At 40.3% G+C, this 14,355-nt stretch overlaps 1 protein-coding gene across 2 annotated transcripts in view; it reads right to left on the bottom strand.

Moving 5' to 3' along the window:
* Positions 1-776: 776 nt before the first annotated feature.
* The window catches only part of FIG4 (FIG4 phosphoinositide 5-phosphatase), a 109,302-nt gene continuing 95,723 nt past the window's right edge, over positions 777-14,355 (bottom strand). For both annotated transcript variants that reach the window (XM_063096678.1, XM_063096680.1), the window contains exon 23: positions 777-1,080. In XM_063096678.1, the coding sequence (XP_062952748.1) occupies positions 903-1,080 (178 nt within the window). In that variant the 3' untranslated portion in view covers positions 777-902. The remainder of the gene's footprint in view (positions 1,081-14,355) is intronic.

The following is a 14,355-nucleotide window of genomic DNA, read 5'->3' as shown; positions in this document are numbered from 1 at the left end:
ATGGGGAGAGAGAACTGAGGCAATTTGTAATAAAAGCATAGACATAATGAGATTAAATAATTTGTGTTAAACTGTTTTAAAAAATGCAGAAAGTTGTCCACGTTAGTGTTTGACTACACAGAGAACAAACCCTCTGTGCACGTGCCCAGTCGCACCACAAAAAGTCATTCAGAACAATTTTAACACTTCGTTTTGATGTAATTCTATACTTACAGAAAATTGCAAGAATAGTTTAAAGAACTACTGTTTACTTTTTACCCAGATTTACCAATTACAATATTTTGCTCGATTTACTTATCATTTGTTCTTTTTTCCTAAACCACTGAAGAGCACTTTTTTGATATCTTGTCTCTTTATCCATAAATATTTTGGAGTTTATTTCCTCTCTTAGGGCTTTCAGGGTAATATGATTTTTTTTAACCAAAACACAAAATTAACATAAAAACCATCAGAAAAAAAAATTTAAATGTTAACGATAAAGAAAAATACTTTGCCTTCACGGATAAGGGTATGAAAAATACTTTGCCCTTATTCCTCACAAAAGAGGAATTTTTTGGCCTGTTTTGTTTTCTGTGATATTCCTAGACCTTGCTATAGTATCTAGCACACAGGAGGTGCTCAATAAATACCTGTTAATTTTTTAATGTGATGGTGTGATACTACAGTGACCCCACTTGTAAAAGTATTTCTAAAATAAAATGAAGGCAACAACAGCAAAATATTCAGTCATTTCTTTATTACCTATAATTTGTAATTTATGAGTTAGAAAAGGAAGGAAAAGCTTCAGATGCAAAGGACTTTTTCAGAAATTAACTTTTTAAGATGAGACAAAACACATTACAACCTAATCAAATGTGGCTTTCTTGGTCCCCTCAGAGCCACCACGCGGAGTGGCACTCTCCTCACAGGTATCTGTTTCTGATGTACTCTCGGTACACAGCGGTGTCCTCTTTTCCTAGGGGCTGCACGATACCTTGACTGGCCTGGATGTGCGCTTGGAAGATCTCTGTAGATTTTTTGTCTACTCTTGGGGGCTGAACTTCATAGATGTTGTCTTGCGTGAAAGCCGAGATGGGTGCTCTAAAATAGATGAAAGAAGAGAGGGCTGCTTTAAAGAAAACAAAATGAAGGACCACAGGGATCTGTGGTTAAGCTTTGGTCTCAAAAGCCTTTGATAACTGCTGACCTTGAGCTAGTGGGTTTATTATTAATAAGTAGCTGGAATGACCTCCCCAGTTCTCTTGAGGCTGGCTTCCTCCTCTGCCTGGAGGACAGGGCTGACCAGCACCTGCGTGGAAAGCCTTCCCTGGTGCACAGGCAGAGGGCCACTTCCTCTGTTCCCAAAGCCCATGTGCTCTGCTGTCTGTGCACCCATCTGTCCCCCTCACATGACTGGGAGCAACCTCAGGTGGGGGATATACAGACTTTTTGTTCCTTTTCCTTGGCACATGGTAGTCACTTGATGGTGTTTTAAGGAAGATTTAGTAGGAATCAATGAAGTAGGGGATACTAATAATTCCTACTTCATAGGGCTGTTGACAGGTGTAAATGAGTCTATATGTATAAAGTGCTCCCTTAGCACAGTGCCTGGCATAGTGCCTCTAAGTGCTCAGTAAGTATGAAGTATTGTTAAAAATTGCAAGTGCAGAATTCCTTACCTGTGATTCTGAAATCCTAAAAGCTTCAACAACCAGAAGTTATTTTGCCAGAAAATCTGACCCAACTGAAACTTATTTTGTGGTACATCCTAATAAACTGACAATAATCATCTCACTTCACGTGACTATCAATGTGTCTAATTATTGGGCAGGGCATCAGATTGGTATGTTATTGTAAGGTACATCTTGCTATGCTATCCCTAATTCTGGCATACTATCTGTCAGGCTTTAAAAACTAATGCCACCTTCAGTGACATTACAAGCAGCACCATTATGGGCCCACAAGGGCGTATTAATGTGGCAGCCTAAGATGGTGCAGGGAGGAAGTAGGGTGGGGGTGTCTGCGGGAACCTTGCCTTAGCCCTTATTGGCCAAATACGCGCTTCTGCGCTCCAGGTTGCAATAGCTAGGCATTGAGACAGGATGCATGCTCTCTTGACCTTTAGGCTGATAAGATTATATAAAAAACCTCCCTTCCCCATTTGCCTTTAAAAGCAAGTGCTTGTGTGGTAATAAACGGAACTGCTTGACAGAACCCCCGCAGCGTGTCCTTTAACCAGGCTGTTTTTGGGGCCGGCGGCTGTGCTCACCTCTCTTCACGGCTCTCTTCCCCCATCTCCTTCCAAAGGGGACCGGAGGGAAAGGGGAATCCCAGGCCATTCGCTCACCCACCGAAAGGAACGAGGCTAGGGCTGTTCGGGTCGGCTGGCGGCGGACCCGACAACTATCCCCAATTCTGGTATTGCTATACTATACCCAATTCTGAATTCTGTAACTAATTTGGCCTCAGGCTTTTGGATAAGAAATTGTGGATCCATAATAGGCAGCTTCCCTTCTTTCTGGGGGGAAAAACACCCAAGAATCTCTTTATTCAAAAATATACCTCCATTCCACCCCACCCCCCATCCAGCCTGCCACAGTCTTAAAATTTCCATCCACCCCTTGGGAAGGCACTATCTCTAGAAAGGCCTTGTCAAAATACAGCTCAGTCTCTGACATCCTTAGCTGGGGGTAGGCCCTTAAAGGATGAGTCAACCAACAAAGGTGTGATGCAGAGTATATGTGTATGTAGAGTTTGCAAGCGCACGTGTGTGCCCAGGAAGGTCAAGAAGAGGCCACTGATGGAGAGGATGGCAAACTAAAGACATTGTGACTCCACCACTTGGCCCAGAGCTTGCCCTGTGAGCACTCAAGATAACAAAGAGAGAGGAAATTTGGAGAATCTATTCTGCTGGTCTGGGACCTCAGCCTTGCTCATGTGCATCGGATCAGAAAGGCATCCTGGATTCCCAACTGTTTGGTTAGCAGGGACCCCTGGAGTTGGGGAGGATTCCCTGAAGTCAAAAGCAGAACTGGACCTCAGACCCAACTGGGTCTGTACTGGGAATGCCAACATTTCGCTGGACACTAGGAAGCTCAGTGACGTACAAGGGAAGATAAAAGTTGTAAACCGCTCCCCAAAATGGCTCTATCTTCGTAGGACGTGCTTTAGTTAAATGCAGGTCTTTCTTACTTCCCCAGAAAACAGTCGAGGGAGCTCACTGTACTTTGCCTTTATCTAAAACACTAACACATTCTGAACTGGCTGGAGACTCTACATTAAACTGCATTAAAATAAAATAGAACCAGAGGTAGCCAGGGGAGCAGGCTGCCCAGTCTGTATATAAGGCCCTTCGAAGGCTCAGCAATAGGAATCTCAAATCCTTACAGCAGACTGGATCTTTAAAGATTCTGAGAGGAGAGGAGTAGGTGACATTTTGGTTATGGAGAGAATATGATGACAGCAAAACCCTTATTGTGTGTGTTCCTCAAACACTTATCCACATTCGGCCTTTCAGGGAGCCATGTCAATGACAGGACACAAGAAAGGGACTGCAATCTGGCAAAAATTGAGGACTTTATGCTTACGCCAACATCGGTAACACAAAAAAATTGTTTATAGATCAAATTATGTAATGATCTTACAGATCTCAAAGAAATTTATTCATTTGTAATGTTTAAGGCTGCTAAACTGTCTTTCATAGACCCATTTGTCATCAGATCCCCTAGATGAAAAAACAGTGTGTATGGATATGTGTGCACACACACATGCTATGGATATAGATATGATATTTACATATATATTTATGCTTTATATTCACCAATATACTATATATGCATATTTATTCTTTAAACACAATGCTGAGGAAAGGGCTATGTATGTATTTCAACCATCCCCACCAAGTGATGTACTTCAAATGAGTCCATGTGAACTTTTACAATATCCATTCTACTGTACAGATATTAGAACAAAAGTATAGCTGATGAACATTTGAGGTACTGGAGCTGATAAATCCAGATAACGTATTGTAACATTTACTATTTCTTGGAAAGAGCTGGGACATTTTGCCCTTGAAATCTGACTTTTTTTTAATGCTGTTATATAGAAAAGATCAATACAACCAATTCACATGAAAGCCTTTTAGGCTGTTACAAGGTTCTTTGAATAAAGTTTTCCATTACAATGCCATTATATCACTGTCATGTGTACATTAATATAAAAAATAACACTTACCCAATATTTATCATGGAAAAGCTACTGTGTTTCAGATCTATCAATGCTTTCACCTTTTTTATTGTAAAATAAAACACAGAAAACCACACAAAACAAATACATACAATTACTATAAGGTGAACACCACCCAGGTCAAGAAACAGCAATTCTGGCAGCCATCCCAGGAGCCCCTTCCATGTGGCCCATCCCAATGAGAACCCCCTCCCTCCTCTCGTAAGTAGCCATTACCCTGACTTCTACTAGCAATCACTTCTTCACACTTATAAAAAAAAAGTCTTTTCATTCAAATGTGCATCCTTAGACTCTACAGTTTAGTTTTGCCCATTTACAATGTGTAATATGCCTTTTAATCTACAGATTCTCTCTCATTTCTTTTCCTAACAATTTATCTGTTGAAGAATCCAGGTTGTAGAGTTTCCCTCAGTCTGCATTTTGCTGTTTGAACATTCATGATGCAGTTCAAAGTGTTCCTCTGCCCTTTATATTTCCTGCAGGTCAGTAGTTGGATTAAGAGGCTTGGTGAGACTCTGCTTCAATTGCTTTGGCAAGACTATAGAGCTGGTGGTGTGTTGTTTCATCAGGAGGGCCACGGTATCTGGTTGTTTATCTTTTTTGATGTTAACAGCCATTGAGGCTCAATGCCTAAATCCATTAATTCACTGGGGATTGTCAAATGATAATTATCTTATTTCTTTTTCCTTTATTTGTTGTAATAAAAAAGATGCTTTTTCTCATCTCTTATTTGGTTACCCAGCGGTACAGTTCATATGATTCAAAGAATCATATGCTTGATTTCTTCCTTTTTTTTGCCAGTTTTCCAGATAATGAAATGGTTTCCTACTACCCTTCTAAAGAGACCAGATTTTAAAAAACATATCATCACAAACTCATGGCTTTTAAGCACACTTGATAAGTTTCATTCTGCTGAAATTATTGGGTTTTTTTGAAGTTCAAATTATCCTATCTTTGTCTAGTGGGAGCTCTTCAGTTCACTCCTAAGTCCTCTTGATATGACCCTAGTAATCTGATAGTTTTCTTACTATCTGGACTGACAAGAAGTTCCAGGTTTATTCTGTACATTTACCGACACAGACCTGGAATCCACCACTTCTCTCAGAAGCTCTGATTCCTATTAGCTGAGAACTGATATTACATGTATGTGCCTGTGTATGTAAATGTGTGTGTGTTCCATGCTGAGAAGAATGCTGTTTCTCAAGGACAAAGAGGATGACAGAATTAGAACAGCTCATGATTATTTATTTGCTCTATCCTATATTAGGCACACAATGGCCTCAGAATACAATACTAATGCAACCACCATCAATATGATTAGTGAAAACAGACTTTATTTTTGTATATGCTCTTCCCACTATCTGCCTAATTTCTTCAGTTGTACTATATCCACATTTGACATATGGCCATAACATACCCTTTTAAGTCACAGCCAAAATAAAGCCCTTCTGACCATCATTTTAGTTCTAGAAGTAACTACACATTTATTATTCACACTGGTCTTTATGTCAGTGTCTCTCATATCATTTTGACTGTCTAAAGATCATTCTCCACAAGGAGGGCTTATGGGAACAATATTCCCTGAGTTCTTCCATATTGATAACAAAACCATTTCTCCTTTTATACTTAAAAGCTTGGGAAATAATATTCTAGGCCCACATTTTCTTTCCTCAAGGTTCTTAAATATATTTCTCTACTTTTTTTCTGGCATAAAGTGTTGCATCCAGAAATTCTTATGCAAATTGAATTTTCTTTCCCTTAAAAGTCACTTGCTGTTTTTGTCCGATGTCTAAAGGATTTTCTTCCTTTAAAGTCCACTTAACTTTTTATACTATACCTTGGTGTTGATCACTCTGGGTCAATATTCTCAGGTATGTGGTGTGCTCTTTCAATACACAGTTTTAAGTAGTTTATTTCAGAAAAGTTCGGTGGGCTTTTTTTTCCCCCTGCATTACTGTTTTTAGTATTTTTTCTGTTCTCTTGCTATTTCTTCTTCAGGATTCCTATCATCCATGTTAAATCTTCTTTAACTATCGTCAATATTTGACACTTTCTCTTAAATTCTTTTTGTCTTTCTTCATTTCTTTTTGAACATGAAGGTTTTGTATTTTAGCTAATTTTGAAATAGTATTTTCAGTTCTGACCTCTAATTGATCTGTCTTTCTAGCATGCATTCACCGTCTGTAGGAATGTTATTCTGCTGTGTTCTTCGGTTCTTCTGATGACTTTATATAGGATTGGCATACCTATTTTTAAAAGCATATGTTTTACCCATCCCCCGAGCTGAGCCCTAAATCTGACATATCGTTGCCTGCACAGCTGCAGCTTTCCCTGCGGCTGAGGTAGGTATGGCCACACTCCCTCTTCTCATCCAGGGCTGTCCTCAGAGAAGCTCTTTTCCATTCAACTCCCACTTCTACTCCGGCAAGGTTTGCTTTCCTCAGAGACAGCTGCATATATACTGCAGACATCCAGATGTGACAGCTACATTATCACCCTTTCTGAACGAGAGTTTTTATTTTCCTTTGCCACCATGGTATATTGGGAGCAGATCAGTAGTTTTTCTGTTTAAGGTCACCAGATTACAAGAAGCCTCATCTAAACTTGATGAGGACAGCTGCATATACCCAGGAACCCTGGACTTTTAAAAAAGTTCTACTATAGCAAATAGAGTATCAATGATAACTGGGTAGCTAGAGGGACAGACTGTGACAGATAACATAGATCAGATCCCTCAATAACCACTTGCACTCCCTTTCTAGTGTGCAGAGGCTGAGAAACAAAAGATAACGTCTCAGACTCCACTGCAACTTGGGTTCAAAATGTGATTTAGGGTCTACCTTCCATTTGTTTTCACATGATGCTCTGATTTGGAACCGAGTCATGTGGAAAGAAAAAGGATGAAGTGTCCATTTTGCAGACTGTGGCAAAGGTGACACGTTCTTGAGTTGGCCACTGCAGTGATGGCTTTTTGTCAGCACCACACTCAGCCAGTGAGCAACCGGCCATCCCTATATAGGATCCGAACCCGTGGCCTTGGTGTTATCAGCATCGCACTCTACCGAGTGAGCCACGGGCCGGCCTAGTGATGGCTTTTTGAATAGAGCTGATGTGGCTGGTTTTGAAGCCAGCAGCTGCTGTGATAGCTTCCTGATCAAGGCAGATGCAGCAGCTACTCGGATGGTTTGCCATATGGTTTTGGGAGTCATTCCTGGAAGCTTGAATCTGTTTCTTCAGCCCTTCAGTGATTCTGAAAGCCCCTAAAATCCTATCATAAATCACTTTCTGTTTAATCTGCCTAGAGTGGATTATGCTTTCTGCAGCTGAACCCTGACCAACACAGCAGACAATGGGAAAAGCATATCCAGCTCCAGCTGGTTATTTTAATCAGGAGCAGACACCCAGGCTCCTAAGTGACTCCTGTTCTTAGATGGTGTTGGCAGGGAGGGGATATTTCCAGCAGCTGAGCATATGTATGTTTGCTCTCCAAGGAGAGAAATGAACAGTATACCACAGGCGCATATATGAGTGTCAATGGTGGTACTTTTTATGATTTAGCCACAGACATCAATATTTTTTACTGGTCCTAGTATGGCAGTGATCCTCTTTTTACATTCTCTCTCAGGACTGTAAAATAAAGATGTCATTTGTATTTTTTAAAAGAACTTTTATTTTTAGAGAAAGAAAGCATCTTGATTTTCTGACCTAAAACATGTAAAATGCTTACAATTTAGGACGCAATTTATAAATCTATGGTTTTCCTCCCATTTGTAAACATATTATCTCAGTATAGAAAGAAAGGCAGTTTTTCTCTATTTCAGCTGTGTTTATTATTACAAATATTGTTGGCTGCATTGTTTGTAGGCTCTAACTTGAACATTTCAACTGTTGTTTAATGAGAGAGTGCTTGGCTTTGAGCCAGGGCAACAGGGACTGGTTATCCTGCACAGCACTGGGTCTGTTCTGAGAGGACTTTTCTGCCAATAAAGGATATAACAGCTGTTCTCCAAGGGCAAAGAATGTAACTGCTCCTCCCAGAGTGATCCTTTCTCTCTGCCTGTATGCAGGGCCAGACCCTTTCTCAGGGCAACTGGTCATCTATCAGATATTTACACATTCTGTCCGCACATTTTCTGGAACAGAAGCAGCCACCAGGTTGCAGTAATGGCCATGTGTCTTATCTCTCACATGGTGGTGATGACACCCTACTTACATTCTTCATGTCCCTCTTATAGCCCCACCTTTTCCTGGTTATTTATAAAGCGCTTCCATTGAGTTTGTCATGTCATGTCATTACATCTCTTGTAAACTGCAACTTTTTTCTAATAAATTTTTACTTTAGAGCCACTTTAGATTTACAGAATTACTGGGTAAAGTACAGAGAGTTCCCACATACCCTACACCCAATTTCCTGTATTATTAACTTCTCCCATTAATATGCTACATTTGTTGTAATTAACAAACTGACATTGATACATTATTATTAGCTAAAGTCCAAACTTAGTTTCTATCTAACGTTCTTTTTTCTGTTCCAGGACGCCAGCCAGCACACATTACATTTAGTTTTCATATCTCCTTAGGCTCCTCTTGGCAATGACAGGTTCTCAGACTTTACCACATCCTTTGAAGTTTCCTTCACTTTATTAACAATAAGAATCAGAGAAAACTGTCTTTTGGAAGAAGGTATGAGTAGGATTGTAAGCCTTCAGAACAACACCTAACTGTCCCCAGTTTTGAGAAAGACACTCATGTGGCTTCCTGTCAATGCTAGTCTGTGATTGAGTGTTGGGTACTCTGCCCAGTGGATATTCAGACAGCTGCTGAGGAAATTCCTGTGAAGAGCCAACGGAGCAGTTTTCCAACTTGGATGATCGCTACATTCAAATGGAGAATTTCATAAAATATAGACTTCCAGGCCTTAGCCCAGGTGTACTGGATCAGAGTATCGAGCAATAGGGCCTTGAATTCTGCGTTTTGCATCCTTTTTAAAAATAATAATAATGATAATTATGTTTTTAATACAGAAAATTATAGAAAACATCGCCCATAATCTGTCAGTATCATTAATATCAATGGGGCTGGCAGTTGGCTCAGTTGGTTAGAGAGTGGTGCTGGTAACACCAAGGCCCAGAGCTCGATCCCTATACTGGCCAGCCACCAAAAAATAAGTAAATAAATAATAAAAGTATAAATGTAGAAAACTTCAAGAGTAGCTGAAAGTCCAAAATGAAAACTGAGGGTTCTCCCTAATCTATTTAACCATTTTCTAGGGACACTTTGGTTGCTCCCTATTTTTATTGTCATTTGGTTTTTGTTTGCTTTGGGATTATAATTTAATGAGCTTCCTAAGATATTTTAGTATAATCAGAAATTTGGAACCCACTACTACAGAAGATATTAAAACTTAGCTGTGGGGGAACAGAATGTCCCTTTCAGTGCTGATATCCATTATAAAATCATAAAGCCCCAGTCTTCCCCTTCCTCTCCTGAACAAGCCAGTGTTCAGGCCATTTGATGAGGCAGAGCAAGGCAGACATGTGCATAGGGAGGCAGCCTGTGACAACCTGGAGGGATGGGGTTGGAGTCCAAGCAGGGTGAGAGGGTGTGTCTACATAGGAAAGATTCCACATGGGCAGTGGACGCCTGACTGGGGCGAGGTAGGGCGTCCATGTGTACGGGCAGCCAGAGGAGGTATGTTAGAGCCTGAGCAGAGAGAGGCAGGTGTGGATTCCGTGTGGATTCCATGTGGAAAGGTGGCCTGGGGCCCATGGGGATGAAGAGGGTGTCCCTGAGGATGGGTGTCTCCACAATGAGAGTGAGAGCCTGAGTGGAGGGTGCCCATGTCAGGGAAGGAGTGGATACAGCAGATGCAGCGGTGATGGGAGATTGGTACCTTGTGGAGGATTAATCAAATAAATATAAAAAGGGTAATGGGAGAGAAGTTTCTCAATGTGGGAGAAGGCAGTTACTCATAAGGAAAGGGAGAAGGACAGTATAAACCCTGGATACTCTACAATTCAAGATATCAGTATGAACTCATGGATTTAAATATATATTTATCCAAATTTTATTTACATTTATAAATATATATCAAACATATACATTTATATTATTTAATCTACAAAATAGATATGTATGTATAAGTAAATGTATGTGTTCTTTGAGTGGGCCTGGGGGTAGTGACCCTCTCATGGCAATAGGTACACCTAGTGCCCAGGTCTTGGCTATAATACCATTTTCCACTAAAAAGAATCAGGGATCCTTGGAGAAATGACTGATTTCAGGGCTGGGACAGGCAAAGAACATGATGAGCCCAGAACATCTTGTGCCAGAAATCAAGGAAGTGCTCAAAGAATGATAAGGACATGTGAAAGGATACAGGAGCCAGGCTGAAGGGATTCTGGAGAAATTTGGGACAATTTGAACATCGAAGTAAATAATGGCAGTAACAGATTATATCCTGCTGTATAACTAGACAATCAAGGTCTCATAATGAGCAAAATAAATAAATGAAAAATTCAAAGTTTGATGAAGAATGGATATTTACATAGTTTTAAAGTACTTTCCATAAAATATTTATTAATTAAAAGAAACAAAAAGGGCAACGTCACAGTAGAAAAGCTCAGAAGACATCATTTTAATCAAGGGATCAAAATAAGCATCATTAGTAATGGGACAAACTGAAATTGTGTGCCAGCTGATAGGATGCAAAGATAAGAACTCACCATCACTTCTGTGATATTCCTGCCTCTATTTGTTATGTACCTTTATTTATTATGTCACAGTTTCTGGGGGTCAGGACTCCAGGAGTGGCTTAGTTTGGTGGTTCTTGTTCAAGGTCTCTCACAAGGTTGCCGTCAACCTGTCGCCTACAGCTACCCTCAACTCAAGGCTTAACTGGAACTGCAGAATCCATTTCCAAGCACAGTCACTTGGTTGACAGGCCTTAATTTCTCATTGGCTGTTGGCTGGATGCTTCAGTTGCTTGTGGGCTTATCTATAAGGCTGCTCATGACATGGAAGCTTCTTTCTCCCAGAACAAGTGATTCAAGAGATCGCTTTTATAAACCTAATCACTTCTGCTGTATGCAGTACAATGTGGGAGGAGATTACATAAGGGTATGAATAACAGGAGATAGTGCCAGTTCGAAGGTTGGCTACCACACTGTCATAACCTGATTAAGGCAATCATGATGAACTCAAATTGATGGCCATTCTACAAAATAATAATTTTCACTTATGAAAATCAAGAAAGAATGGGAAACTGTTCTAGAATGAAGGAGCCAAAAGAGACATGACAACTAAATGCAATTTGATATTTTGGACTCGATCCTCTTGCAATTAAGGACATTATTGGGATAACTGGCAAAAATTTGAATGGGTTCTGAGGATTAGTCAGTAACAATGTATTGATGTTAACTTCCTGATTTTACTGATTGTACTGTGATTTTGTAGGAGAATATTCTTATTTATAGGAAATACCTACTAAAGTGTTAGGGAGAAACAGGATATCAGGTCTACAACTTATCATCAAATAACTTGGGGAGGCAGAGGTGATGTTCTCTCTTCTGTAGTTGCAACTTTTAGATAAATTTGAGATTATTTCCAAGTTAAAAATGTATATAAATTATGAAGACTTATTAGAGAAATTGAAAGGTGTAGAAGTTAAACTATTAGGTAGAATTATATGAAATTACTGCTTTTGTAGGTCAAAAATGTGTGAATATTGGTAATTTCATACGGTTCAACTTAATACAAGATAATTCCAACAAGCTCATGAACACCAAAGACAATGAAATTCTGGATTTCAATACAAGTGCAAAACAATTCCCAGTGCCCTTTCGAGGATCTCTCTCCTGCAGTTACTCCCTCTTTGTCCAGTGTCTCCAGCATCAGCCTGTCTGCAGACTCCTTTGCATCAGCACACAGAGAATCTGCTGCATTAACTCCTATCTTAGAAACAATCCCTTGAGTTTATATTCCCCTTCGGATACAGTCCTATTTCTTGCACCCCTTTACAGCAACATTTTTTTGAAAGAATGTTCTCTACTCCCCAAGTCCTCTCACTCACTCCCCATTTTTTCCTAAATTCACTCCAAGTGAGCTTGTGAGGCTACCACCCATAGGAACTTGCTCATCAAGGTAATCAATAACCTTCCTGTTGCCTAAACCAATCATCATTTTTCTGTATTCTACACTGCTGCTCACTCTTTCTTTCTTGAAACACTTTCTTCTCTTGGTAAAACCAGACTTCTTGAGTTTCCTCCTGTGTCCATCTTTGCTTATATCCTTACCCCCACAATTCATCCTCCAGAAAGCACCCATAGTCACCTTTTAGAGATGTAAATCAGAACATGTCACTCTTTACTTAAAACCTTCCAGTAGCTTCCCACTCCATGGTTTCAGAATAACAGTTAAGCTCCTGTGAGAGGTCCTTTGGCACCTGGTCCCTGCCTATGCCTTACTCCATTCCACAGTACATTCCTCCGTGCCTCTTACTCAGCCTTCTCTTTGCCTCTCAAACATGCCAAGCTTGTTCTTGCCTGTGTCTTTTGCGTATGTTTCCTCTGCTTCAAACACTCTTCCCCAGTCATCCCATGGCAGACTCCTTCTCACTCAGGTCTCAGCTCGAACGTTAACTCCTCAGAGAGACCTTCTCTCCAAACCTAATCTAAAACAGCTTCTCCCCCTTACCTGCCCCAATCACTCTCTCCCATTCTCCTGGTTTGTGTTCTTTGGGGCGTTTACCCCAGTATGAAATTGTCTTATTTATGTGGATATTAGTTCAACACCTGTCTGCCTACCCTGAAACTGAAGTGCCCTAGAGGACCTTGTCAGTCTTGTTCTTCGCTGTATCTCTAGTGTCCAGAACAGTGCCTGATAAATAGTAGGTGCTTAACAAACATTTGGTGAATAAATGAATTATCTACTTTCTCTTTGAAGCTGTTAAAGATCCCAGCTATCTGATGACTCATGACTGTGATAATGATAATTACAGAATATTAAAATGACCTTTATTCCAAATCATCTTGACCAACCTCAAACCAAATGAAGAAACTCTCCACAACACTGCTGTAGAAGGCTATCCAGCCTCTGCTTGAGTATGCTCAGTGAAGGGAGAACTCAAGACTTTCAACAGTAAACTGTTTACATGTAACTGTTGAAAGCTCTAATTGTTGGGAAGATTTTCTCTCCAGTGACCCAAAATCTTCCTTCCTATATGTTACACTTATCGGTCTCCAAAGCAACTCAAAAAGCCCTGTTTCCCCTGACAGTGATTCAAATATTACTTGAAGGAATGATCACATGACTCCTAATTCTCTTCTCTGAGATAGACCCCTCACTCTCTCAACACTTCATGTGACATGAAAAATTAATCAACACTGCACCTGAGAAAGGTCTGCAAAATGTTAGTAGACTGGTTTTTAAAAATAAAACTCTTCTAAGCATCTTATCTGAGAACTACAATGTAAGAGTGTCCTTGGACATTCAGAGAACATGGTCTCATCTCAGGCTGTCTTCCTGTCCTCCCAACAGCCTGCTTCTCTGCATCACTCTCTTCCTGCCATGGAGGGAACCAGAACAATCACAGCCAGGCCACAAGCATCTTTCCTGAGACAAAGACTCATCATTTTCAGAACATATTTGTGGCCCTATGTTTTCATTTCTGAATAAATTTTACTTTTTAATGAGAAAAACTATTGTGATATAACTGTTTGCTAGTGAGTTTTGTGGCAAGGGCTCTTTGCTGAGGCCATTAAACAATTTATTCCATAAATATGCTACAAGTGAGAAAACAGTTGGGAATTTACTCCTCTTTGGGCTTTCAATGGGCGTGCAGCGTGGGAGGAAGAACAGCTGTTGTTGTTAAACAGGCAACATTTTAGTGCCTATTTGTATCCTTTGGTGCGACTTACACAATTCAGTAAGCACTCAATATATCTTATTGAATGAAGGAGTGAGCAAGTGAATAAATGAACCAATGAAGCGGACGATCACAGAACTAGTACTCTAGTCCAAGCCTTCATTTTACAGACAAGGGAGCCACGACCCAGACAGGCAAGGATGCACAGCTCAACAGTGCCAGAGGTGGGACCAGATCCCAGGACTCTCAATTCTCAGGCTTAGAAT

This window comes from Cynocephalus volans, chromosome 5 (assembly GCF_027409185.1).
Source record: "Cynocephalus volans isolate mCynVol1 chromosome 5, mCynVol1.pri, whole genome shotgun sequence".
Classification (NCBI taxonomy): Eukaryota; Metazoa; Chordata; class Mammalia; order Dermoptera; family Cynocephalidae; genus Cynocephalus; species Cynocephalus volans.
This window is presented reverse-complemented; position numbering and strand designations above follow the sequence as displayed.